Source organism: Phocoena sinus, chromosome 3 (assembly GCF_008692025.1).
Source record: "Phocoena sinus isolate mPhoSin1 chromosome 3, mPhoSin1.pri, whole genome shotgun sequence".
NCBI lineage: Eukaryota > Metazoa > Chordata > Mammalia > Artiodactyla > Phocoenidae > Phocoena > Phocoena sinus.
Genome location: NC_045765.1, coordinates 25643323 through 25670742, shown reverse-complemented (window position 1 = coordinate 25670742; position 27420 = coordinate 25643323). Strand labels below are relative to the sequence as shown.

The 27420-nt window shown below is 38.3% G+C and overlaps 1 protein-coding gene across 4 annotated transcripts in view; it reads left to right on the top strand.

The window, feature by feature from the left end:
- Positions 1–27420, top strand: part of RANBP17 (RAN binding protein 17) — a 318400-nt gene that overhangs the window by 266136 nt on the left and 24844 nt on the right. For all 4 annotated transcript variants that reach the window (XM_032626913.1, XM_032626914.1, XM_032626912.1 and 1 more), the window contains 3 exons: positions 8021–8235; positions 10386–10524; positions 22253–22419. In XM_032626913.1, coding sequence (XP_032482804.1) covers positions 8021–8235; positions 10386–10524; positions 22253–22419 — 521 coding nt within the window. The remainder of the gene's footprint in view (positions 1–8020; positions 8236–10385; positions 10525–22252; positions 22420–27420) is intronic.

The following is a 27420-nucleotide window of genomic DNA, read 5'->3' as shown; positions in this document are numbered from 1 at the left end:
CCTGCTGATGCAGGGGACACGGGTTCGTGCCCCGGTCCGGGAAGATCCCACATGCCGCGGAGCGGCTAGGCCCGTGAGCCATGGCCACTGAGCCTGTGTGTCCAGAGCCTGTGCTCCGCAACGGGAGAGGCCACAGCAGTGAGAGACCCGCGTACCGCAAAAAAAAAAAAAAAAAAAAAAAAGATAGCTGAACAATGTGTTGGACTTGAAATAATTAGAGACTTAAAATGTTATCAGGAAATAACAGTTCTGGAAAACAGATCATCCAGGAACCATGGACATAACCTTAGATTGTATCAGAAACGTGGTCAGGGACATAGAGTTGTATCAGAAACATGGTCGGAGACATAGGACAACAAAGTAGTAGAGTAAGCTCACAAAAATCTTCTTAAGGCGATGGAATGATCAACACCTTGAGGATCCCAGGCCTTGAGGAATACATTTCACAGTGAATCCACACGTGTTGGACTTGGCCACTTCTGCACACAAGCAAAAACTGCTAAACAAGCTGTTAAATAAGTAAGCGTGATCTCCAAACAAGTGGCTTAGAGTTCAGTCGATTCTTTCATCCATGCAGCTAACGTTTATTGAGCATTTACTATGTGTTTGAGAGTTACAAGGGATAGGAAGAGAAATAAGACACACAAAAATAATCTTACTGATTCTTCTCTTAGTGGAGTCCAGCAGTGTATTCAGACAAGTAAATAAAGAATTATAATGTGTTGTGCTCACTTTTATGCTTAAGAAGCATACAGAGTGCTATGGGAGCCCAGAAGTTTCTAACTCAAAACTGAGGAGCCAGAGAAGGAAATAAGAATAGGGCCTGGAAATTTGAGGAGGGCATTTCAAGCAGGCAATAGCTTTTACAAAATCATATAAATATAAAACATTAGCATGGTCTACCAGTAAACTGAAGGATTTCAGAATTGCTGGAGAAAGTAGAAAGTGAAAATTCCTGATTATCTCATCACTCAAAGATAACCATCATTAACAGTTTAGTGTGTGCTCATTCATACTTTTTTATGTGTGCATATACATATATTATTCCAAAAGTGGTATTATAATATACTTGCTAATCAGCAATTTGCTATTTTTTACTTATATCATGGCCATCACTTTATATTAATACATATCTAAATCTACCGTATCTCCTTTTTTCCTTTGGTTTTTCATAATTTTTTCTACCATATCTTTTAAAATAGATGTAAAGCATTCCATTTTATGGTCATACTATAATTTATTTAATTATTCACCTTTTGATAAACGTAATTTTTATAAACATGTAATTTTCACTATAATACACTGTTGCAGCAAGTACATACACTGTACATTCAGCTTCGTGAGCTTCACTCAGTCAACAAAGATATATATTGAGAGTAGCAGGTGCTGTTCTAGACTCTGGATATATCAGTGAGCAAAACTGAAAAAGAAATTATTTTGTATGTCAGAAGGTAATAAGTGCTATGGGGAAAAAAAAAGAAAGAAAGCAAATCAAGATGGGAGCATTAGGGGCTTCCCTGGTGGTGCAGTGGTTGAGAGTCCGCCTGCCGATGCAGGGGATACGACTTCGTGCCCCGGTCCAGGAAGATCCCACATGCCGCGGAGCGGCTAGGCCCGTGAGCCATGGCCGCTGAGCCTGCACGTCCGGAGCCTGTGCTCCGCAACGGGAGAGGCCACAACAGTGAGAGACCTGCATACGGCAAAAAAATAAAATAAAATAAAATAAAGATGGGAGCATTAGAAGTACCAGGGATTGGGAAACATGTTGCATTACTAAGTAAAGTGATCGAGGTAGGCCTCATTGAGAAAATGACATTTGAGCAAAGACTTACAGTAAATAAGGGAGTTAATTACGCAGATATCTTGGGGAAAAGTATTCCAGGCTGAAGGAACACCAAGTTTTAGGGTCCTAAGGCAAGAGTGTATCTGGCATGTCTGAAGAACGGCAAGGACATTGGTTGCTGGAACAGAGTGAACAAAAGAGAGTAATAACAAAAGCAATGTCATGTAACGTCATATCCTGTAAAGGTTATCAGGACTTTGACTTTAACTCCAAGTGAAGGAGAAGGACTTTAGAATGTTTTGAGCAGAGGGCTGACATGATTTGCTATTGGCTTTGACCAAGGTGATAGCAGTGGGAGTAGTGAGAAGTGGTTAGATTCTGGATATATCTTGAAGGTAAATCCAATTTCTTGATGGATTGGATATATGGTATGAGAGAGAAAATGTAATCAAGGGATTTTGGCATAAACAACTGGAAGGATGAAGTTACCATTAACTGAGATGGAAAAGGCTGAGAATGGGTGTGAGGGGGACTCAAAAGTTCCATTTTGGTTGTGTTGAGCTTGAGGTGTTGATTAGACATTCACGTGGAGGTGTTGAATACGGAGTTGGATATACAAGTCTGAGGATTGGAAGAGGTCTGGCCTAGAGAAACAAATACGGGAGTCATTAACTCTTAGACGGCATTTAAAGCTGCAAAGCTAGATAAGATCACCGGGGTGGGGGTATGAATTTAAATATAAAAGATTTAGCTTCGAGTTCAGGGGTATTCTGTGTTAGGAGGAAAGGGAGAAGAGGAGGAACCAGCAAAGGAGAGAATGAGCAAACACTGAAGTAAGAGAAAATCAGGAGAGTGTGTGTCTTGGAAGGCAAGGAAGAAGAGGTAGTCAGCTGTGTCAAAAGCTGCCGATGAATCAAATAAGATGCGGACTAAGAGTCGACCATTATGTTTAGGGACAAGGAGGTCATTGGGAACCTTGAAAAGAGCACTTTCAGTGGAGTGGGTGTAAAAGAGAATCAGAGGAGAAGAAATGAAGACAGTGAAGGTCACAGTTCTTTTAAGGAGTTTTGTTACAAAGGGGAGTAATATCAGGCAGGGAAGTAGGGCCAAGAGAAAGTTTTTTTTAAAATAAAAAAGATTGCATAGGAGAGAAAGGGGGAAAATGCTGTGCTTTGTTCTCAAGCACATACGAGGAGATGGGAGCTAGTTCAACATACTGAGGGGCTGGCTTTTATAGAAGACAGTGTGTAAGTGCAAACGCTAGGAGATAGGTAGATATGGTAGTGAACATTTGGAATTAGAATATATTCCCAAAAGTGGATTTACGCATTTTTAATATTTTTAATAAAATTTACCAAATTACCCTCTAGAATCGTTATACTAATTCACATTCCCAACAATTTCCTTAATTTCCCACATGCTTATCAATGCTGCATTGTTTTAATCTTTTTCAACATGAAAGGGAAATGTTATATTCCTTTCCAGTCTCCACAGCTTCATTTCTGTCCCAGACCATTTACGTCCAGGGGCCTCAGCTGGTTTGCACAGAGACAGAGTGGGTTGAGTGACCTGAAGTAAAGGAATGTCAGGAAGCTTGCACTTCTCTTCCCATAATTGTTCTCATGGCGAATGAAGACATTCAACCTGTAGAGCCGTCAGCTAAATATCAAATTCACTTTAAAATTTTAGAGATTAAAAGGGAAAAAGAAAAGGTAAATCAATGTAATGGATTGCTCTATAAACCAGGAAGTGACATTGTTCATACTGTTAGTTCTTCCTGGTATAAAATACAACTACAGTATATCTTATCCCTTGCACCTTTTTAAAAACGTATTCTTTTGAGGGCACAGAGAACTGGTAGATTGTGGGCCAAAGACCCCCTGCAGCCAGTTCTCTTTGGAAGGAATAAAGGGAAAGTGGTCGAAGATGTAGTATTGACCTTACTTTGAATTATGTGTTAGAAGGAAGGGACATTATTCTACACCAAACACACCCAGCCTTACCTCCTCCTCTTTTTCAGGCCATAGCTCCCCATGTATGAATTTACAGGCTAGTAGACTGGAGAAAGAAATGAACGCCTAGTACTGTGTATTGTTATGGTTTACATGACCACTGTGCCAGTTACTGTGGTAAGCACGTTACGTATGCTGTCCCTTTTACTCCACATAAGAGCCTTGTGAGTTATAAGTACTGTTATTGTCCTCGTTTTACAGATGAGGAAACTGACTTACAGAGACTAATAATCTGTTCAGACACCCAGGTAGTGAGCAAAGAAGTAGGATTCAAACCCCAGGTCGGTATGACTCAGAAGCCCACCTGGTTCATGACTACCTTACGCACTGTCTGTCTGTTTTCTGTTAGACTACTATCTTGTTACACAGTTCTCCAGTTGAGGCCTTTGAAGGAAGGCCACTTCTTTTTGGGTGTAGGGAGCCTCTTCTGTAGAGGACATCATGGAGTCAGTCATCAGGGAAGAGATAGGGTCTCAGAAGGGGAAAAAGTTGTTTAAAACATAGGTCTGAAAGTAGATATCAGATAAACAGAAAAGGAGATTTTGCATCTTCTTATATATCCTTCTCTAAATCTACTTATTGAGAGTGGTCTAGAAGGGTACTTCTGAATGCTGGAAGCTAACCAAACACACACACACACACACACACACACAAAAGGGGGGCTTCTCCAAAAAAGACAGAATAGAGGTTAAGAAAGAGGAACCCAAGCAGTTAATGTAAGCTTATAATGAGGGAAATATATGTAATAAGCAAAATTATAGCAGGAGTCTTCTATGCTTATTTCCCAGGTTTTTTCCCCTTATTATTTAGTGAGATTTCTTTTCCTGTTATAGCATATACAACAGTAAGAATGGCAGTTCCATAACACTTGTGCTTCCCTTCCTCAGTCATTGCCCTTAGCCAGGTAAACCATTCAGTTCACAGCATCCTTTTCCAGAGCCCCAGCATAGCCTCAACATCTGTCTTACCCAGGTCTGATGTTAAGGTTGTAACAGCATCTCATTCCCCTGCTCCCAGTTGTGGCAGATATAATCAGTGGGAAACAATCAGAGATTTTCCTTTTGATTCTAAACTTTAGAAGTCTCTTATTAAAGAAAGTATCATTTCCTTTTGTACAAGTGGCAACTGCTACTGGCTTCAGTGGCTGCCAGCCTGGCAATGCCTTCATCTCCCAGCGATCCATCAGTGTAATAAAGATCTCCCTCTTAGGAAGGAAATTCTGGGAAGGAAGGAGATGGGACTTTATGGGTGTGGGGTGGAATAAGGAAGGCAAGGAGGGTTGTCATACCTATAGAGGAACATCAAAACCAAACCTCAGCTCAGTCACTTTTGTTTACAGCAATGTGAGTCTAACTGCTAGATTTTAAGCTTTTGGAGGGCAGGGCCTCCAATTTTAGTAAGTGTTGTTGAATAACATAGATTGAATAAAGCTGATCGGAGTGAATAATGATGCGGCCACATCTTCTCTTCCATAGTCTTACAGCCACCACGGAATGTGGAGCCACTTGAGCACAATTAAATATAGTTTCCTCTTTCAAAAGTATTACTTTTTCAAGGTCATAATGCTGTACTAATTACTGTTTTAATTAACACAGATGTGTCTGAAGCAGTCCAAAAAAACAAGTATGCCAGATTGCAGCTTTAACACAGCAATAAAAGTTGTGATTCTAAATAATTAATCCTTCTTGATGATAGGTTATCCAGTCCTTTAGAATCAAAAATTTTTCCCCATCACAATTCTTCGTCTTCCTATTCAATCTTGTGCTGAAGAATATAGGATCTTTACTTCCCCCATAAGGACATCAGCGTAAGAAGTCCCTGAAAGATGACCCAGTTTTCTCCGTTTGCCCCTGGCCTCCTTAACAGACCCAAAATGTGTAAACCACCACCACCATCACCAAATTACCCTAGCTTTTTCCATCACATGTAAGCAGTGCTTTTCTTTCCTGGGAAAGGGAAGTGGGGGGAAATGTCTACCTTGATTTATATTGAATTGGAGGCAAAGGTAGAAAAGCAGTGGTTGAAAACTGCCCTCTCCTGCAGTACCCTGCTTTTTCAGACCTTCATGCCTGTGCATATAACCTTTCTGGAATACTCTTCTCTCCCTTCAAGTCCACCTGAGAAACTGTGATTGATCCTTGAGAAGTAACCTGCTCTGTGAAGCCTTTCCCACACTGCTCTCCTGCCCAAGCAAAGTCAGTCTCTTCTATTCCCATAAAATCTTGACAGACCTCTCTGATAGTGTTTGTCACATTGTACGGAATTATTTATTTACAAATCTGCTTCTCCCAGCAGACTGAACTCCTTCAGAGCAAAGATTTTGTTTCATTCGTTTATCCTAGCACCTCACACAGGGTAGCTATTAAGTGAACGCTGTCGTACTGAGTTGAATCTTTATGAAACTTACAATATCTTTCTAAGGTAAGTTAGGATGAGATCATGAGAGAGAGTACAGCATGTGGTACGGAGTAAATTCCAAGATATGCTTCAGCCGACACAATGGTGTTGTCATTCTAATGTACAAATTATAAGCAAAGCCACATGGGCTTCAAAGGATGCACAGAAGAAAATCTGTGTGTGGAAATGTTTCAGTAGGCAGAGAAAGGGGAGGGAACCTTCACCCTGGGCGAGTCCTGTTTCATGCTCTGCTAGAATTATTGGTCCTTCTTAACCTCTTTAGTAAACATGTGGTTTTCATAATATACCTATCAGTCAGGACTCAAGGAAAAACAGACACTGTGACACTGATGGAACAGGGAATTTATTTTAGGAATTAGACCTTGTACAATCTTGGGTGAAGATGGGAAAATAGGTCCAAGGGGGAGAGTGGGAAGTTCAGGAGAAAAATCATTAACAGGCCCTCCTGAAATAATGGCATGGATGGACAAGTTGGAGCTTGCAGGGAAAGCTAAAAGCTAGAGACATCCAGCTGCTGGGGTGGGACCCTGAAAGGATGTGGGGTGAGAGGGGGGACTTGAGTAGTGGTAAAGAAGCAATGGAAGACTGTTGCCTCTGCACAGCTCCTGCTCTGTACGTGTGCTGCCAAGCACTTGGTGGTAGGCTTGGGGTCATTGGTCAACAGGGCTTGTAGTTCTAGACACAGAGCAGGAAAGAACAAGGAGAAACTAAAACCCAGCGGTATTTCTACATCTTTTTCTCACACCTCTAATCACAACAACCTTCAGAAAGTCATGGCTGCTACTTCACTTCCACCTTCTAAATCTCATATAGATTTCTGTTTTGCTCAATTCTAGCCCACAACCGTACAGGGAAATGAGTTCTGGGAAACTTAATTCTTATTTAGCCCAATAGACACAGTACAAAACCACAACAATATGCCTCTAAATTTTGTAAATTGAATTTAGTTTCAATTTTAGAAGCAGTACTCACTTGAACAGGAAAAAGCAGAGCTAAGAAACATGTATGACTTTATAATTCTTTACAAAGCATTCTTAGGTATTGCCTGGTAGCAAACCTTACTAGCACAGATTTCAGAAAGAGAAACTATTAGTTGTAAATGCTAACTATAAAAAGCTGTAAGGTGATTATATAAACATTTCTTCATCTTTTGATGGTCAGACATAGAATTTAAGTACGGTTTTTAAACAGTCGTCTCTTTAGATCTTCTGAAAAAACGTCTAAGAAGAAAAAGGAAGTAACATTTATTGTGCACTGTGCCAAGAATTTCTTGTGTCTTATTTCATTTAACTCATGTGTCAAACCTATGAGGCCCCTAAGAGTGAAGTAACTCAATATCAAGTGCATGTGAAAAGGTTGAAAATTCATCCCACAATTCAGAGTAATTTATATCTCTAAGTTATCTTTTTCTCTTGACTTAGTTTGTTATTTACTCCTACTTTTTTTAACTTCTTATTGAAGAAGAGATAACATATATATTAAAGTACATAAAGTGAAATAATCTTAGGAGTACAACTCAATGAATTTTTGTGCATCCACATATATATTCATGTAATCACCATCCAGATAAAAATATCAAACTTTTCCAGTACCCCGTGATTGATTTTCCTCGGGCCGTTTGCACTTCCCAGGTAAACTGCCTTATGTATTTATATTTTTCATTATATGGATGATGTAATTCTTGGAACAACGGTAGGGGGAAGTGAACAATAGCAGTAAAGTGAAAATGTTGAATAATGTGCCTCATAACTGCTTTGAGTTACATCTACTTATGTCACTTACTCATTCTGCTTTTACCCTAAAACAGGTAATCAGATCCTGTCCCTTGGGAGCCTCTCAAAAGATCAGATTTATCCAATGAAACTCAAGGGCATCTCCATCTGCTATTCAGCTCTCAAATCTGCCTTGTGTGGAAATTATGTCAGCTTTGGCGTCTTCAAGTTGTATGGGGACAACCATTTTGACAATGTACTCCAGGCCTTTGTCAAAATGCTGCTGTCAGTGTCCCACAGTGACTTGCTAGTAAGCAATCATGCGTCGTGGGAGTCTTTGTATGAAACGTGAAGTAACACCACCACAGGGTTGGAATTGTTATAATGAAGCCCAAGGAGTTAGAATAGCACCAGATCATTTTATGTTTTAGGACAGCTTCTTGATTTAACTTACAGGATTTGAATAACTATAGTGGCTGTATTTATATAACTAAATGTGCAGTTTTGAGAACTGCAGCTACCATCTTCTGATAAACTGGTCATCTCAGGTATTCCAGGTTCTGTGTCTAGAGAGAATGTAATTAGCAATTTCAACTAATTGCTTACAACTGTACTCATAATTCAGAGAAGGTCTGTGTTTCCTGGAGCAGAAAATGCAGAATGACTATAGGATCTGCTCCTTCCTTCATTTCTACTCTGTGTACTCCCCTTGCTGTTTGGTCTTGCTTTCCATTAAAATTCAGGTGTGGTGGACAGAGTGCTAAACTGGAAGTTGAGCAGCCTGGTATGTAGTCTCAACTCTGCCACTTGCTGGTCATTTACCTTGAATAAATCACCTTCTCTATTTCTCCAGGCTTCAATTTCCTCACCTTTAAAATCAGTAAATTAAACAAAGTGATCTCTAGGTCCCTCTTCTACTCTACCATCTAGTCTCTGTGATTTATGTCAGTTGTTTTCAAACTTTGCCCCTCAGAATCACCTGGGGTGCTTGTTGGAATTCAAGTTTCCAGGCTCTTCCACTGAGCTGAGTCTGAGTCGTTATCAGACTTTTTTTTAAATATCTCATCCTGATTACACAAAAGCTAACATATGCCCAATGTGGTTGCAGTAATTACTTCAGTAACACAGCCAAATTCATGCTCAGGCTTAGTTTAGGCTTTCCCACCTGCTCCCAGCCCAAGGTTACAAGTGAGATCTGAGGGCCTTGGTTAGTCAACCTGTATGAGAAATGCTCCTTTGACATTCTAATGCACTAGAGGTACCCTCTTCCACCTTTCTAAGCTAGTCTTCATAAAACCACATCTCGGGAATTCTCTGGCAGTCCAGTGGTTAGACTCTGCAATTTCACTGCCAGGGACCCAGGTTCATTCCCTGGTCAGGGAACTGAGATCCCACAAGCTGCGCGGCATGGCCAAAAAATACTAAAAACGAAAAAACCACATCTCAAGCCAAAGTTGTCAAGCCTCTTTGCAGTAGAATGGAATGTTCATTGAAGGCTGCCTGTACAACAGAAATTACAAAGTGGAAACTTGAGTCAGATCAGCCATGTGTTACAGCCTCCTCATTGAGGGAACTCTTCACTACAGTTGAGGCCCACCAAAAAAACCTGATATGGTTCCAGGAATTTCTCTATTCTTTTTTCTAGTAGACAAGCAAACCTCTAACTCAGTAATCTCAAAATTGAGGGTGCATAGGGCTCCCTTAGTGTACATTTTGAAAATGCACATTTCAGGACCTCGTTCCAGAGGTTTTCATTTTGTAAGTCTGAATTGGGAATCAGAAAACTGCATCTTTAACAAGCACCCCATGTGATTCTTATGGAGATAGTCAATTTTACTTTAATAAATATCGATATGGTTTATTTCTCTTATAAGTGTTGTGCTTCTTTGATACTGGTTTGGGTTTCATTTGAGGCTTTCCAGGTATCTTTCTCATGCACTTATCCTTTGCCTGTTGTATATGGTAAATATTAAGCCATTTACCAAGTTATGATTTAATTAGATGGGTTGGCATTGTGTAAATATAGCAGACTATGATGCCAATGCTATTATAACACAAATATATAACACAAATTTCTTTGTGTTAAAAAAAAAGGTTGCCTAGCCACTATTAAGCACTGTTCAGTGTTACAATATTCCAGCCCAGAAAAATCATTCAGTCTTCTATACCGCAGCAATTGCACTTAAGTGTTAACCACATAAGGCAAAATTGAAATTACTTTACTAGGGTATGCTGTAGCTTCAAATTAGGGTTTCTAGAGATCAAGAGATCTTTATTAGAACCCCTTTAAATACTGAATTGAGAATCATTATGTCATTTGTTCCATGTATTTATATTTATGTTTATTTTATGTATTTATGTGTAAGGTCACAATTTCTAATATTATAAATGGCAATTTTCACTGAACTGTGACACGTCTTTTGCTTCCCTGTGGCTTGACATTTAGTATTTCTGTTATAGCAATATCGGAAACTGAGCCAGTCTTATTATCCACTCCTGGAATGTCTCACCCAGGACCACATGAGCTTCGTCACCAACTTAGAGCCTCCTGTACTCCTGTATGTTCTCACATCTATCTCAGAGGGACTCAGTACTCTTGGTAAGTATCATGGAGAACACTGTTTTCAGAGGAAAGACTTGATTGTGGTCTCTTAATGTATGTGCTTTTGAGATGATCATCCTACAAAGGGGGAAAGATTATTTACCCAAACTGAAAGATTATTTTATAACTATTACCTGCGAGACAGAAAATGCCCTTTTTCATATTTTGATATTTTTTAATCAGCTTAATTAAAGTATAATTTACACACAGTAAAAATTACTGATTTTAAGTGAACATTTCAATGAGTCCTTACAAACATATACACAGTCATGAACCACCACAGCCAAGATGCAGAACATCTTCATCACCGCAAAAACCTCCCTCCTGACCCCTTCTAATCAATCCCTTTCCCCTAGTCCCAGCCCCAAGGAACCACTATCTACTTTCTCTCACTGTAGTTTGCCTTTTCCAGAATTTCATATAAGTGAAGTCATATAACCTGTAGTCCTTTGTGTCTGACTTCTTTCGTTTAGCATAACGCCTTTGAGATTTATCCACATTTTGCGAAAGTTTTTATCTTTCTATTGCTGAGTATTATTCTATGGTATGGATTACTACGTTTGTTAATATGTTCACCAACCAATAACATTTGGGTTGTTTCCATTATTTGGTTGTTTTGAATAATGCTACTGTGAACATTGATGTACAAGTCTTTCTGTGGACAGGTATTTCTCTTGAGTAAATACCAGAATGGAATTTCTGGGCTGTGTGCTAAGTGTATATTTAACATCATTAAAAACTGCCAAACTCATGGATATATATACACTACCAAATGTAAAATAGATAGCTAGTGGGAAGCAGCCACATAGCACAGGGAGATCAGCTCGGTGCTTTGTGACCACATAGAGGGGTGGGATAGGGAGGGTGGGAGGGAGACGCAAGAGGGAGGAGATATGGGGATATATGTATAGGTACAGCTGATTCACTTTGTTATAAAGCAGAAACTAGTGCACCATTGTAAAGCAATTATACTCCAATAAAGATGTTAAAACAGAAAACTGCCAAACTGTTTCCCAAAGTGATTGTACCATTTCACTCCCCCAAGCAATGTATGAGGACTCCAGTGGTCCTATATCTTCCCTAACACTTGCTATTATCAGTCTTTTGAATCTTAGCCATCCTCGTGGGTGTGAAGTGGAATCTCCTTGAGTTTTTAATTTGCATTTCACTAATGAATGATGATTTGAGCATCTTTTCTTGCTTATTTGCCATTCATCTGTCTTCTTGGTAAAATATTTGTTCAAATCTTCAACCCAATTTCTTTAACTGGGTTGTTTTATCTTGGAAGAGTTGTTATATGTTCTGGATACAAATCTTTTATCAGATCTATGTTTTGCACGTATTTTTTCAGCCTTGGCTTGTCTTTTTTATTTTCTTAACAGTATCTTCTGAAGAATAAAAGTTTTCAGTTTTGAGGAAGTCCAATTATTTTTTTCTCTTACAGTTCATGTCTTTTTGGTCCTATCCTAAGAAATCTTTGCTTATTAGTCCAAGGCCATAAAGGCTTTTTCTGTGTTTTCTTCTAAAAGTTTTATAGTTTTAGCTCTTATGGTTAGGTCTATGATCCATTTCAATTTAATTTTTGTATGTAGTATTATGAGGTAAAAGCTGGGATCCCTTTTTTAACATGTAGATATTCAGTTGTTCTAGCATATTTTGTTGAAGAATATCCTTTATTTGTTAGACTACTTTGTGCCATTTCTATACTGTCCTAATTTTATAGGAAGTCTTAAAATCAGATAGTATAGCCCTCTGATTTTGTTTTTCCCTTTTTAAATTGTCTTGGCTATTCTGGGTCCTTTGCCTTTTTTATAAATTTAGAGTCAACTTGTCAGTTTCTCATGTTAGAAAAAAAATGAGCAGGGGAATTATTATTGGGTTACATTGAATCTCTAGCCCAGTTTGGGGAAAACTGACATCTTAGCACTATTGAGTGTTCAATTCCTGGCAATGGCATATCTTTCCATTTATTTAGATCTTCTTTACCTTTTCTCAACAGCATTTTTGAAGTTTTGAATATATAAGTCTTGTCCATATGTTGTTGTATTTACAACTATTTTCTGTTTTTATGCTGTTGTAAATGATATTGGGTTCAATTTCTATTGTTTTTGCTACCATGTAGAATTGCAATTGATTTCTTTGTATGCTGACCATGTATCCTGTAACTTTGCTAAACTGACTTATTAATTCTGGTAGCCTTTTGTAGATTTCTTAAGATATTCTGCATAGATGTGTCTGCAAATAAAGATAGTTTTACCTCTTTCTTTCCAATCTGTATGGCTTTTTTTTGGCCGCACGGCATGCAGAACTTCCCAACCAGGGATCGAACCCATGCTTCCTGCATTCGAAGTGTGGAGTCTTAACCACTGGACCACGAGGGAAGTCCCTATATGGCTTTTTTTATTTTTCTTACCCTATCACACTGGCTAGAACCTACAGTACATCGTTGAATGGAAGTGATGGTAGCGAGCATTCTTTCCTTGTCTCCAGTGTTATGGAGCAAACATTCATTCTTTTTCACCATTCAGTATATTAGCTCTAGGTTTTCTGTAGAGGCTCTTTATCTTGTTAAGGAAATTCTCTTCTTTTGTAGTTTTCTGAGAGTATTATCATGAATGGGTGTTGAATTTTATCAAATTCTTTTTCTACATATACTGAGATAATCATATGGTTTTTCTTTTTTGGTCTGTTAATACATTACATGATATTAATCACCACATTGATGGATATTTGAATGTTAAAACAACTTTGCATTCCACACTTGGTTACGATGTATTGTCCTTCTTATATATTACTAGATACAGATTTTTACATCTATGTTCATGACAGCTATCGATGTATTCTTCTATGGTTCTTCTTTTATAGTTTTCTGTTCTTCTCATATCTTTGCCTTGTTTTAGCGTTGGTCTAGGGCCCTCATGAAATGAGTTGGGAAATGTTCCCTCCTCTCTTATTTTCTTAAAGAGTTTGTGTAGAATTGTTATCAGTTCTTTGTGAAATGTTTGATAGAATTCCCTAGTGAAACCACTAGGCCTAGATTTTTTCTTTGTTAGAAGGTTTTTAACTATAAATTAAATTTCTTTAGTGGATATAGGACTATTCCAGCCTCTTATTACATCTTTCTTTTTTTAATTAATTTATTTATTTATTTGGTTGCGCTGGTCTTAGTTGCAGCTTGTGTGCTCCTTAGTTGTGGCTCACGGGCTCCTTAGTTGTGGCTCGCCAGCTCCTTAGTTGTGGGCATGTGTACTCTTACTTGCGGCATGCATGTGAGATCTAGTTCCCTGACCAGGGATCAAACCCAGGCCCCCTGCATTGGGAGTGCAGAGTCTTAACCACTGCACCACCAGGGAAGTCCCTCCTATTACATCTTGAGTAGCATTTGATAGTTTGTGTCTTTAAAGGAAATTGTCCATTTCATCTGAAGTTCATCTGACATTACTGACATAAAATTGTTCGTAATATCCTCTTGTTATACAATTTGATTTCTGTAGGATCTCTAGTAGTGTTCCCTCTTTCATCCCTGACATTGGCAATTTGTGTTGTTTTTTTTTTCTTTATCATTCTGGCTCCAGGTTTATCGATTTTATGCAGAGAACCAGCTTTCAGTTTTCATTGATTTCTCTATTATTTTTCCATATTTTTATTTCATTGACTTAAGGTATGATCTTCATAACTTCCTTCCTTCAGTTTATTTGCTTTTCCTCTTCTAGTTTTTTCAGGCAGAAGCTTAGGTTGTGGATCTTAGACCTTTCTTCTTTTCTAATGTACACATTGAATGCTTTTATCTAAGCACTACTGTGGCTATAACTGATAAAATTTTTATATATTGGGGGCTTTTTTTTTAAGATTTAATTTTATTTATTTTTGGCTGCGTTGGGTCTTTGTTGCTGCGCGCGGGCTTTCTCTTTGAGGCGAGCGGGGGCTACTCTTAGTTGTGGTGCGCGGGCTTCTCATTGCGGTAGCTTCTTTTGTTGTGGAGCATGGGCTCTAGGCATGCGGGCTTCAGTAGTTGTGGCTTGCGGGCTCTAGAGCACAGGCTCAGTAGTTCTGGCACGTGGGCTTAGTTGCTCCACGGCAAGTGGGATCTTCCTGAACCAGGGATCAAACCCGTGTCCCTTGCATTGGCAGGCGGATTCTTATCCACTGTGCCACCAGGGAAGTCCCGGGGACTTTTTCTATTCAGTTTTAAAATATTTTCTTATTGCCTTAGTGATTTCTTCTTTTACCAGTGAGTTATTACTTAGAAGCACATTGTTTAATTTCTGATCTTTCTGTTATTGAGTCTAGTTTAATTCCATCGTAATCATATTAGTGGTTGTTATAACTTTTGTATTTGTTGAATCTTTTCTATGGTCCAAAATATGGTGAATGTTCCATGGGCACTTGAAATGAATGTATATTCATTCCATTGTTGTTGGGAAGAATGTTCTCTAAGTGTCAGGTATAATTGCTTGATAATGTTCACATTTTATATATTTTTACTGGTTTTTTTCTGTTTGTTTTCTACTTGCCCTATGAATTATCAAGAGAGAAGTGCTGAAGCCTCTAACTATAATTATAGATTTGTCCGTTTCTCCTTTTAATTCTATCCGTCTGTGCATAAATTATTTTGAAACTCTGTTATCAAGTAAATATATATTTAGGATTGTTATGTCCCCTTGATTAATTTACCCCTTTATCCTTATGAAGTGATGCTCTTTATTTCTGGTAATATTCTTTCCTCTGAAATCTACTTTGTGTGATATTACTTGCCTCTCCAGCATTCTTTTGATTAGAATTAGACTCTTTTTCCATCATTTCACTTTTATTCTTTCTGTGTCTTTATATTTAAAGTTGGTTTCTTGAAGACAGCAGGTATTTTCTATTGCTGTTTTAACAAATTCTTACAAACTTGGTGACTTAAAACAATGTAAATTTACTGTCATATAGTTCTTTAGGTCATAAATCTGACATGGGTCTCACCAGACTAAAATCAAGGTGTCAGCGGAACAATTTTTCTTTCTAGGAGCAAATCTATTTCCTTTCCTCCTCCAGCCTCTGGAGATCACCTACATCCCTTGGCTTATGGCTTCTGTCCTCCATCTTCAAAGCTAGCAACATTGAATATCTCTGACCATTCTTCCGTAGATACATGTCCCATTGATTCTGATGTCTTCTGCCTCTCTCTTTCACTTTTAAGGACCCTTGGAATTACCTTGGACCTACCCAGATAATCAAGGATGATCTTCCTATTTTTGGTTCAACTGATTAGCAACCTGAATCCATCTGCAACCATAGTTATTCTTTTCTGTGTAACCTAACACATTAATAGGTTCTGGGGATTAGGATATGGACATATTTGCCTAACACACAGCATATAATTGAGTCATATTTTTATATCAAATCTGACTGTCTCTGCCTTCTAAATAGTGTTTCAGCCATTTACATTTAATATAACTACCAGTATATTTGAGTTTAAATTTATAATATTGCTGTTTGTTTTTTCTTTATCCTATCTGGGCTTTGTTTCTTTTTCCTGCCTTCTTTTGGTTTGGATTAATTAAATGTTTTTCTAATGAGTTCATTTTATATCCCCTGTGGGTTTATTAGTCATACTTTTTAAATTTTAGTGGTACTCTAAGGTTTACCGTCTACACCATCAAATAATATAATCATAGTTTGCATTCAAATAATTATAGTCTGCCTCTCTCCATCTCCATTCCTTCTGGAACTCCAGTTACACATATGTTACGTATATCTGTTATATTGTTCAAAGACTAGAGAGAACTCCTCTGCAGATCTCCGGAGCTCACTTCTTATATAGTTCCCACTCTCTGATACTCTGTCCCACAAGTTCTAGCTGCCTCAGCCTCCCCAAATTCAACTCAGTGAGACCACTTGGCTTTGTTTGGGTTCCCCTTTCCTGTCCAGTAGCCTGAAAACTGCTTTGCGCAGTAAGCTTGAGCAGTTGGGTAGGTATTACCTCATTTGTTTCCCTCCTCTCTGGTTTCATGCTCCTATACTGCTTCTTGTGCAACAATTGAAAACCGTTGTTTCATATATTTTGTCCTGTTTTCTAGTTGTTTATGGCAGAAGGAGAAATTCTCATAGCAGTTAATCCTTCATGGACAGAAACCGAAGTCTTTTATTATTACAGTTTGTCTTGACATTCTTTCATCTCATATTATAGTAATACTTGAAGATTTGGAATTAGTTGCGGATGGCTGTGTTGTTCTCAACATATGATCTTAGGCCCGAAATCAGCATTTTAACAAGTCTTCAAAGGAATCTTGACAAAGTGGCATAATGCAGGGAATACTGAACTTGAATTTAAGTCTCAGTGCTGCCACTTATGAATGTATGACCATGGACATGGACTCTGTGCCTGATGCTGCCATAGGTGTTTTCATGTGTGTACTTCACTCATTTCATTCTCAGAACCACTCTGCATACCAAAACTGGGTTAAATATGCAAACAGCACTGTTTGTCCTTATTTCCTACTTGATCGTAGGCTTCCTACTTGATAGGAACAGTGTGTCTTAATCACGAATTTTTTCCCAGTGCCTAGCATGTGGTAAGTGCTCAATAAGTATATGTTGAATGAATGAATTAGGTAATATTATTTTCACTATACAGATGAGTAAGCTGCTGCCCAGAGAGGTGAAACAACTTGCCTAAGGTCATACAACTAATAAGTGCCTCATCTAGGAGTCTTTCTAACTCTAAAACCCATTCCTCTTCACCTCACCACCCTGCTGGATCCATCTGATAAAGGTCACAATTTGGCAGGTGAAGTGTGCCCTGTGTCTTCAAGAAAGAGGATTATTTAGACTGTTGAACGTAACCACTTGGGTTTCTCCTTTTCCAACAATGAAAAATTTGCAAAGAGGCATTAATTGGGTTACAGGCAGGCTTCAGTTCTACTATAGCCTCAGTGGGAAAAATGAGAGGGAGGTACAGAAAAGTTGAACCAATGATAGATAATATGCTTAACATGATATTAAATTTTTTTAGTTAATCATTTACTAGCATTTTTAGTTTCAGGCCAGCTATAATTTGTGAAAAGAACAAGTGATTGTATTTATATATTATATTTTCCATGTTTTTAATCACCCACCACCACCACCACCACCACCTACCCCCATACTCTTACATACAGAGACCAAGCACAAGGCTTACAAAAAGCTGCTTCTAATAATGACTCTCAACTCATTCATTTAGTAAACATCAGCTGTGCACATGCTATGTACCAGGTTCCATTCTAGACCTTGAGAGTGCTGTAGAGAACAAGATAGATAAGGTCTCTGCTCATATGCAGTTTATATTCTAGTGAGGAGATATAACAGTAAACACACACACACACACACACTCACCACATACACAAGAAAATGTCAAGTCGTGATAAGCGCTAAACAAAGACTTAAAATAGGATGATGAAGAAGGAATGATTGTATGGCTTTTTTAGAAGTGATCAGGGAAGGCCTCTGAAGGTGAGCCCTGGCAGGAATGGGGGTGCCTTCCAGGAAAGCAAAGGATGGCACAGAAGACAAGACAAGGGAAGGTGGGGGCAAGCTAAAAGTTGAACCAACTGGAAACCACCAGAAATTTCCCCATCAAGGTCACTATTAATAAAATTTTCATTATTAATACAGGGTGTATGTTATTGTCATGAAACACATTCTTGAATTGGATGGAGTAAATATTATAAATGTAATTTGGAAATAAAACATTCAGGAAATACGTAGAAACTTAGAGACCTTGTTCATTAGTTTCTCCCACCAGAAACATGCTAAAGAGAGAAGAAAGCTATGGATTGGCTAAATAGAATGACAGGCTTGGTGTTTCAGGAATTGAAATAGCCAGAAAAACAAATGGGAAGTGAAAAGGGGGAAACCTACAAGTGTTGGGCGCTATGTTACAATCTTTACACACTTTTTGTCTTTAATCTTTAATTTCTCAAAACAAAGTAGGTGGTATTAAACACATTTTACAGAGGTGGGAGTTGAATCTTCCTATAGTGAAACATCTAGAAGATACAGATTCAACCCTAAACTGCTGCACCATCCAAATAGGCCTTTTGTTTCTGAAATTGCCTTTCACACTATATTTTTCCAAGACCTTCATCCTCCCCTCTGCTATGGTGAGAAATTTTGAGTCAAAGCCAAATGTAATTTCAACCCCATTATCATTCTTCTGACTCTGAGTTAAGCAGCTCTTTCCTATACAGTTAGCTTTACAGAACAGCTTTCTGTGATGGGTCTTCGTGAACAAGAGGGCCATTGATGATGCATATGCTTCCCGTGGAGACTAGTTGCAGAAGAAAAGGGGCATTTGGTTGTTTCAGTGCCAAACAATAAGTTGCTAGAGAGGACAAAGTGCCTGTTGGGCCTAAAACAATCTGTCCAAAACTGTCTAAATCATGGATGATAAACACCAAGAGCTAGGAAAATATGAAAATTCATGACTTCTGCTCATTCTTTTATTTCAGGAGAGTTTCATTGTTTGAATCTCACACAATAGCTTGAGCTGCAAATAGAGAAAACTGAAAATAGTACATAGTCCTCATCACTATTCATTCTGTTTTTGATCAAATGGCCCACGATCCTTAGGATTCCACACTTTTCAGTCTACCCTGAAGTAACATTTATCCTTTTCAAAGCCCCCAACAATAAATCAGCCATAATGAAAGCTCTTCTTCTTGCTTTTACTGCAAGGATATATGCTCCAACCTTCATGTCTAAAGTGTTTACCTGGCTTTTTCATAGCTGACTCAGTAGATTGGAACCTTTTAATGCAACCTTCATGGCATGTGGTCACCAAATCTATGTGAAGTCTTTATAATTTTTGTATGATTGATAGCATATTGCTCTTCACTGCTGAGGGGAACCATATCTATTTCCTGCTTGCTTCCTTTGTACACGTTAAGTTACTTAATCCATTTACTTTCATGATTGGGACTTCAAAGGTAGAAATGTGAAGGAAAAGAGAAAAGCAAACAGGTTCAACAAGTCTGTGCCTGATTCTTAGGCCTAAATGTTTTCCACTGCATTATATACTACCTCCCAGGGTTATAAAACCAAAGCTTCCTTTTCTGCAAAGCAACCCAGTTAGTGGGGAGAGATAATCAATCAGTCAGTCAATCAGTCAACTGCCATAGCTTTAGAAGGAAATAAAAGCTCCTTTCTCAAAAGCCTATAGCTCCACATTTCCCAAAATTATTGTCCATGCCCATCTTTTAGACCTTCATTCAACCCCTCATGATCCTGTGTCAGCTACCATTATCATCTATTTTAAATGCATACTCCTGTATTTCAAAACCTGTCCCCAAACCTACCTCTATTTACTGTGTCATTCCTCTCTAAAACGATGTATGTGAGAGTTTTTAAATTGTAGTGTTATATCAATTCTAGTGTTACTACTAAACAAAACTCAAGACTTTTTAAAAAAAACTTTCTCCGATTAGCTTTGCCTACGCATTCTTTAATTAAATCAACTAATATTTCACCTCTAATCTATGACAAGCACACATATGTCTCAGAACCTTAGAGATGAGTAAAATGAATAAGAAAGTAACTATTCCCCTAGGAAGTTTATAATCTGCTTCCCAGCCCTACTCTCCCAATCTACTTCTTTTCTGAATCTACTAAATTTGCCGGTTTTTGAGTGCCCATCACGTTTTTGTTTGTCTTGTTGTTTCTGTTATTAATCCTAAACTCCCCAGAATTGTGTCCGTGTGTTACCATTAGCCAAAAAATCTGGGCACTGTCATGCTCTGAATCAAAACCATGAACTTTGGATAAGCTAATTATCTCTGAGCTTCATTTTTCTCATTTGAAAAATGCAAACAACAGTACCTACTGTATACAGAAGTGGTTATTAGAGGTATATGAAATGATATTTAGTGTACAAAGGAATCATGTCACTTACTTGCTAAAAAAAAAACCTTCAATAACACCTCTGTTGCCTTTCAAATTACATGTAAATGTCTCGACCTACTACTGGATGCCCTCAAGATCCCAAACTATTTTGTCAGCCTTCTCTCTTATGATTCCTCTACACATTCTTTTACTCACACCAAAAGGTCCTGCTCCCCTTTTTTCACTATGAGGGAAAATTAGTAGTAACTACCATACTTTTTTTCCTTCCAGTTTTATTGAGACACAATCGACACTATACAAATTTAAGGTGTACAACATAATGATTTGACTTACGTACATCCCGAAATGATTACCGTAGTAAAGTTTAGTGAACATCCATCACCGCATATAGGTACAAAATAAAAGGAAAAGAAAAAAAATATTTTCCTTGTGATGAGTATTCTTAGAATTTACTCTCTTAACTTTCATACATAATATACAGCAGTGTTAGTATATTAATCATGTTGTACATTACACTCCTAGCACTTATTTATCTTATAATGAGAGCTTTATACCTTTTGACCACCTTCATCCAGTTCCCCCTCCTGCTAGCCCCTGCCTCTGATAACCACAAATATGATCTCTTCTTCTGTGAGTTTGTTCGTTTGTTTGTTTGTTTGTTTGTTTTTAAAGTATAATTGACCTACAACACTATGTTAGTCCCTGGTGCCCAACATAGTCATTCAATATTTCTATACATTAGATAATGATAAAATACTGTGGTAAGTCTAGTTACCATCTGTCACCATACTAAGATATTATTATTGGCTATATTCCCCACACTGTACAGTTTGTCCCCATGACTCATTTATTTTGTAACTGGAAGTTTGTACCTCTTCATCTCCCTCACCCATTTCTCTCATCTTCACCCCCCCCCCACCAACTCCTCTCCTCTGGCAGCCACCTGTTTGTATCTAGGACTGTTTCTCTCTTGTTATGTTTGTTCATTTGTTTTTTGCTTTAGATTTCACGTATAAGTGAAATCATATGGTGTTTGGCTTTCTCTGTCTGACTTATTTCACTTAGCATAATACCCTCTAGGTCAGTTATTTTTACTGTGAGAATTTCTAGTTATTTTTCTCCTCATTCAACTCTGCAGCATATTTTATAAATGATGAAAAAGGTTAATTGGCTCCTTCACAGTAACAACACAGCAAATAACTGGAAAAGATGGAATTTGAAACCAGAGCTGTCTGGCTTCAAAATCCATACCTTGTCACCCTACTATGTACATTGTGCAAAATGTGAAAAATGTCCTTCCTTATGTTTAACTGGAATTAGTTTTCCAATCCCGTCTCAGGTGCCACCTCCTTCACCAAACTGTCCTTAATCCTCATCCAAATACAACGTCACCCTCAAATTTCTCACAGCAGTGTGTCACTCATCTTTGCGCAGCACTGTGCCAGTGACTTACGTACCAAATCATGAGCTCTTTGACACCAGGGTGAGTGTTTCCCCTGAAGCAAAGTACTTTGCAGCAAGTTTACACCCTGTTTCCCCCGAAGCAGAGCAGTTTGCACCAAGTAGATATTTAATAAAGTCACTTCAGTTGAACAGAGGGTCATTAAGGTCACATATGGAAAATTCTGTCCAGTGCAATCCAGGAATCATTTACTTACTAACATGTCTCTATTCCAGGTCCTGTAGTAGACACTGGCTTTAAAGAGATAAAAGCAAGGCAAAAATCCCTGCCCTCAAGGAGTTTACAGTTTGATTAAAGTGCTTTGAAACCAGAGAGTTGGGGTTTTTTTTAATTTAGGCATTATAGTGAGATGAAACAAACACTTTAGTAATACAAGTGAATTCTCATTTGTTGTTCACACAGATACAGTTGTCTCCTCCAGCTGCTGTACCAGTTTAGACTACATCGTCACCTACCTCTTCAAGCACATAGCAAAAGAGGGCAGGAAGCCACTTCGATGCAGAGAGGCTGCCCAGGCTGGTCAGAGACTATTACATTTTATGCAGCAAAATCCAGAGGTCCTGCAGCAGGTAACTGGTGGTTGCTTATCTAGCTTAAGAGAGAAGAGTTTCCCAATCTGGTCTCTGAATATCCCTTAGAGCAACTGGTCTTGCCAAGACTCTTTACTGGGTCTTCTCTAGGAGTATTTTCCCTGTAGGGAGGATAGTACACTGGCCTCAGGATTACCCACCCTCCAGAAATCTCTAAGTCATTCATCTCACCTCAGTGAAGCTAGAATTCAAAAAGAGGATAGCTCTTCCAGAGACAAGAGAAATAAAAGTCAAAGCTGGAACTAGAAACAGTCAACCTCTGATTTCTTTCCCAGAGCCTCTAATAACGTCGTCTTAGGTTTGCCTTGTGAATACTCTGGTATGTTGAGAAACTACCATTTTTCTGGGCTCCTGGTCTGTGCCAGGCAGCTTGCTGGGAACTTTCCCTTCATCATATCATTTTCCCCATTTTAAGATGAGAAATCAAGGTTCAGATAGGTCATATTCCCACGAACATTTAAATAATAAGTAATAAAGCTACGATTTGTTTATTTTCAAATGTTTTCTGACTAGCTAATATGAATTAGATCCAAGTTTAATATGTTTTAAAAACTTCTGCAAATCACAGTAACAGCATGCATAAAATTAAATCATATATGCCAGAAATGTTTCAAAGAGAATAATACCATTTTACTGTGGAGATAGCATCACTATGATATATTCCAGTTCTACTACATTTGGAAAGTGATATCTTTATACTGCTTCCAGTTGTCTTCTTTTGCCAAATTATCTATCTCCATAATAGTGTGTGGTTTGCAAATATAAACACTTTAACCTGGTCATTAGCCAGCAAATAAGTCACCTGCAATCAGCAAAAAAGTGTCAGTCTGAGTAAATAAATGATGAAAATGAATAAGACAGCCATGGAAGAGGTTTTTTTCCTTGCTGTCATTTTTTTGCTAATATTTAAATGACATTATGTAAACTTTATTTGTGGTGATGTTTCAGTTAACCAGTTATTTTCCTGGCAGGGAGGTGTGTTATTAAGATTTTGTGTAAATAAGCAAAGGGTTCTGGGCCTGTAACTATTTGGTATGACCCTGGAATTGTTACATGTTGGTGATTAAACAGGAGGAAGGTAACTCACATTTATTGAGGACTTCCTACGTACAAGGTGCGAGAGCCACTAAGACCCATGAGACATATTTCTCTCCTTAAATAAGTGTGTCCTGCCAGGTGGGAAGGAGAGACAAGTAACTAACTAATTATGTGATAATTGGATTAACATAGTGATGACAGGAGGAGAGGACCGGCAGAGATATCTCCTCATTTAGACCCCACAACAACCCTGCAATGTGGATATAACCATCCCCATTTTTCAAATGAATAAATTGAAGCACAGAGAGATACACTGGAAAGTGGAATGTGAACCAAGGTCTGTTTGGCTCAAAAGCCCAAGTCCTTACCACTTACTTACACCATTGATTCTCAGGAGACTAGTTGCTGGATAAGATCTCAGATTCACCTGGAATGCCTTTTCAGAATAACACATTCTATCAAGATTTGGATGCACTGTTCCTCACCCATCCTTCTGCAGTAGCCACCGGTACTGCTGGGAGTGTGGCGTAGCCCTCAGGTGTTTTGCAACAAGAAGACTGAGAACCACAGAATTAGAGCGTGTAGGCCGTGGAGAAAATAAATAACCATGGATTGGCCAGCAATCAGACCCAGCGCTCACCCCACCGTGGCAAGTGACAGGTGCTCAACCACGATCACAATATTGTCCCATAAACTTCGGCAGGAACTTTTAAGTGGGTAGAAAATTTTAGCAAAAATCAATAGGCTATGGTCCTAGACAAATACCATCCAACTGTGCAGAACAAGTAATGTGGTTGTGCAGAAGACATTCAAGTTTGTCTTTACTCAGAATTACCATGTGTTTGTTGGTTTAAGTAGTTTCTATGTGTTAATAGTATTTGGTAATCCTTTACTTTATAGCATATGACTAAGTAGTGATCTATCTTCATTAACAGTGGAATACATTCTATTTATTTGGAATGTAGGCTTTCAGATAGCATTTTAAATATTAATGACCGGTCTCTGGTAGTCAGCATAAATATGATTTGCATTAGCACTAGGTTATATCATCTTGAGTGCCTCTGATGTCAATGATTGGGTATAGTAGTATCTGACATCATCTCCTTAGGTCACTGACAACTTTGACCTCTATTCTTATGCACAGTTTCTGTCGTCTCAAAAGCTCTTTTGAATTGATTTGAAATTTTGACTCTTCCCTTTATGAGGCAGTAAAATTGATAATTATTCAGATGGGAGCTGAGCACCGAGTGAAAAATCAATTCCACCCGCTCTCTGCCGCGTATAAAATTACTTCTGAGTCGGCTGGACTGAACGGATGGCCAGAGTAAAAGCAGCAGGCAGGAGTAGTGGGAAGAATTAGCTGGACACAGCTAATAGCCTGAAGGGATAGACTTGGAAAAGAGGGAGTGGGCCAGTTGGGGGTTATTATGAGCAAGGATGGGTCCCATTGATCATCTGTTTGCATCAGCTTTCCAAGACCTTATAAATCAACCCTGAAGAGCAGCAGAATCCAAGATTTCAGCCTCTTTCCAGAGGGAATTTATATTAGATTATTCTCATTTTCACACTCAGATGAAAAGTGAGCCATTGATTATTCATTGGTTGCCCATCAAATGCTGTTTTTATAGGTGATTTGCCTATCAGAGAAGATAATGAACAAGGTTGCTGCTTCATAACTCAAGGTTTCAGTTTTCAAGGCATCTGTGTCAGTTAAGTAATGCCTAACCCTATTAAAAGGAATGGGTTACAAATTGCTTAACAGTGCTGAAAAACTAGACCCTAATGACTAATTGTGCTTGGAGTTTAGAGAGGGTTTGTCAGCTCTTTAAACTAAACTGATGCAATGATACTGCAATTATTTACTAGTGTGAACTGTTCTCCCCCTGCACCACCAACCTGGACCTATATCGCTGGAAGCATAGTTGCATGAAGAGTGTCAATTCTAAATTGCAAAAGTTATCTCCTCAAGCTTCCACAGCAAATGAAGCATGAACCCACATAAAGGGTCTTCTGACATTCTTATAGGCCTTTCCTATGAGACATTTTAAGTGCCTCTCACCTGAAGATGTGTTTATTATGACCTGCTATGTGGCTTTAGATCTTCAGTGTTTTTAAAAACATTCTCCAAATAAGCCATCTTCCATATTTTGCAAATAAACCTACATTTGCAAAGCATTACCTTTAATCCATTTGAAGATCTGTTATAATTAAGTGAATCTATTTTAAGTAAGAATTATTGTCTAACCAGCATTGCTTTAACTTAACTGAGAAAAACCCAGTTTATGTATATTAAGCAAAACAAAAAAAAAGTTCCCATGTTTTTATGTCCTTAGAGAGATAAACTAAAGTTTTAAGAACAGGCCAGTAGTAACAGTGATTAGGCATGGATCTGCTACAGTAATTTGGAAGATAAAATTTCTACGTGAAACGTTTTCAGTTTTATCCCTGGTCATGTTAAGTGTTTGTATCTATAACTCAAAGGTCAGCATACATTTAGCTATATCACAGAATGAAAGAAGGATCTTCCCAAATTAGGTACATGAAAGAGCGTGTTTTATAAGAGTAGAAGGGCATTTCAAAGATGAGACTCATTCTCTTTCAGATTATAAGAATAGGACACTGAGGCTGAATGCTTCTCTAAATCATAACTTCTATTGAAACTACCTGCTCTCGAAAGAGTAGCAACTTCCATAGAAGTAGAACAAGAATTATGTGATGGTCAGTATTACTGATTAGATCATGCAATTAACTTATTAACAAGGTATTTTTAGCAATTATGTTCTCTAAAATTTAAATACACTGAATGGAGGAATTAGAACATTTAGGTTTTAATTTATCTTAACCTCTTCTATTTAACTATTTGGCTCAAGTGAGCTGTACTAAAAACCAGAAAAAGTTCTAATTATAATTCTTTCTCCCTCGCTCTCTCTCCCCCTCCCTCCCACTTTGTGCTAACCTGACATTTAACTACAAATTGTAAAGAGCTGTCAGGAGTTATAAGAATCATACTTCAGTAGGGACGTAAGCTGGAAAGAACATTCACCCTTTTCCTCAATCAGTCAGTCAGTCAATGAAAATTGCTTTTGTACAGTGCTCTTCGTGACATGCATCCCAAAGTGAATTACAGCAAAAGGGAAATCATCTGCTCTTTTTTCATTTCTGTGTTTAGATTGAAAGGATATTGCTCAACATTTTGACATACTATGCAAGACATCTTTCTTACTTAAGATACCATCCCATAGTACTAAGTAGGAGAAAGTGCAGTCGCATATTTAACTGATGTTGAGATTCTGGCCTATAGAACCTCAGCAAGACTCTCACAGTGGGAAACACTTTAGCAGATGAAATATATTCATGTCTCTTATGCTCTGAAAAAAATTAACCAGACTTTCTAATGTTATTATAGACGTTTCTAGTGAACCCTAAATAGAAAGTATGCTCATGACCCACTAGCTCAGTCTGGTTAATTTGCAGCTATTATCAAAAGTGTGGCAGTAGATTGATGTCAAAAACACATGCTGAAGGAACATTCACAACTGGACCAGAGGATAACATGGATTTAAAGGGAAGCCAGGGATAGGTCATTAGACGTGGCAAGTAAAAAATAAGAATAATAGAATTGTTTTTTGCACATGCTGCTGCAGTCTTGGTCTTCTTCACAGCAACATCTGTATGTATTTTGTATTTATTTCTAGGAAAAAAATAATACTGACAAAATGTTGCAGACAGTAGCTTAAGCTTTTTCGTATGCATTTAATCTGATTTAATCACCACAGTATCTCTGTGAAGCTGTAGTATTATGAGCACCATTTTACAGATATAGAAACCAAGGCATAAAAAAATTAAGTAGGGGCTTCCCTGGTGGCGCAGTGGTTGAGAGTCCGCCTGCCGATGCAGGGGACACGGGTTCGTGCCCGGGTCCGGGAAGACCCCACATGCCGT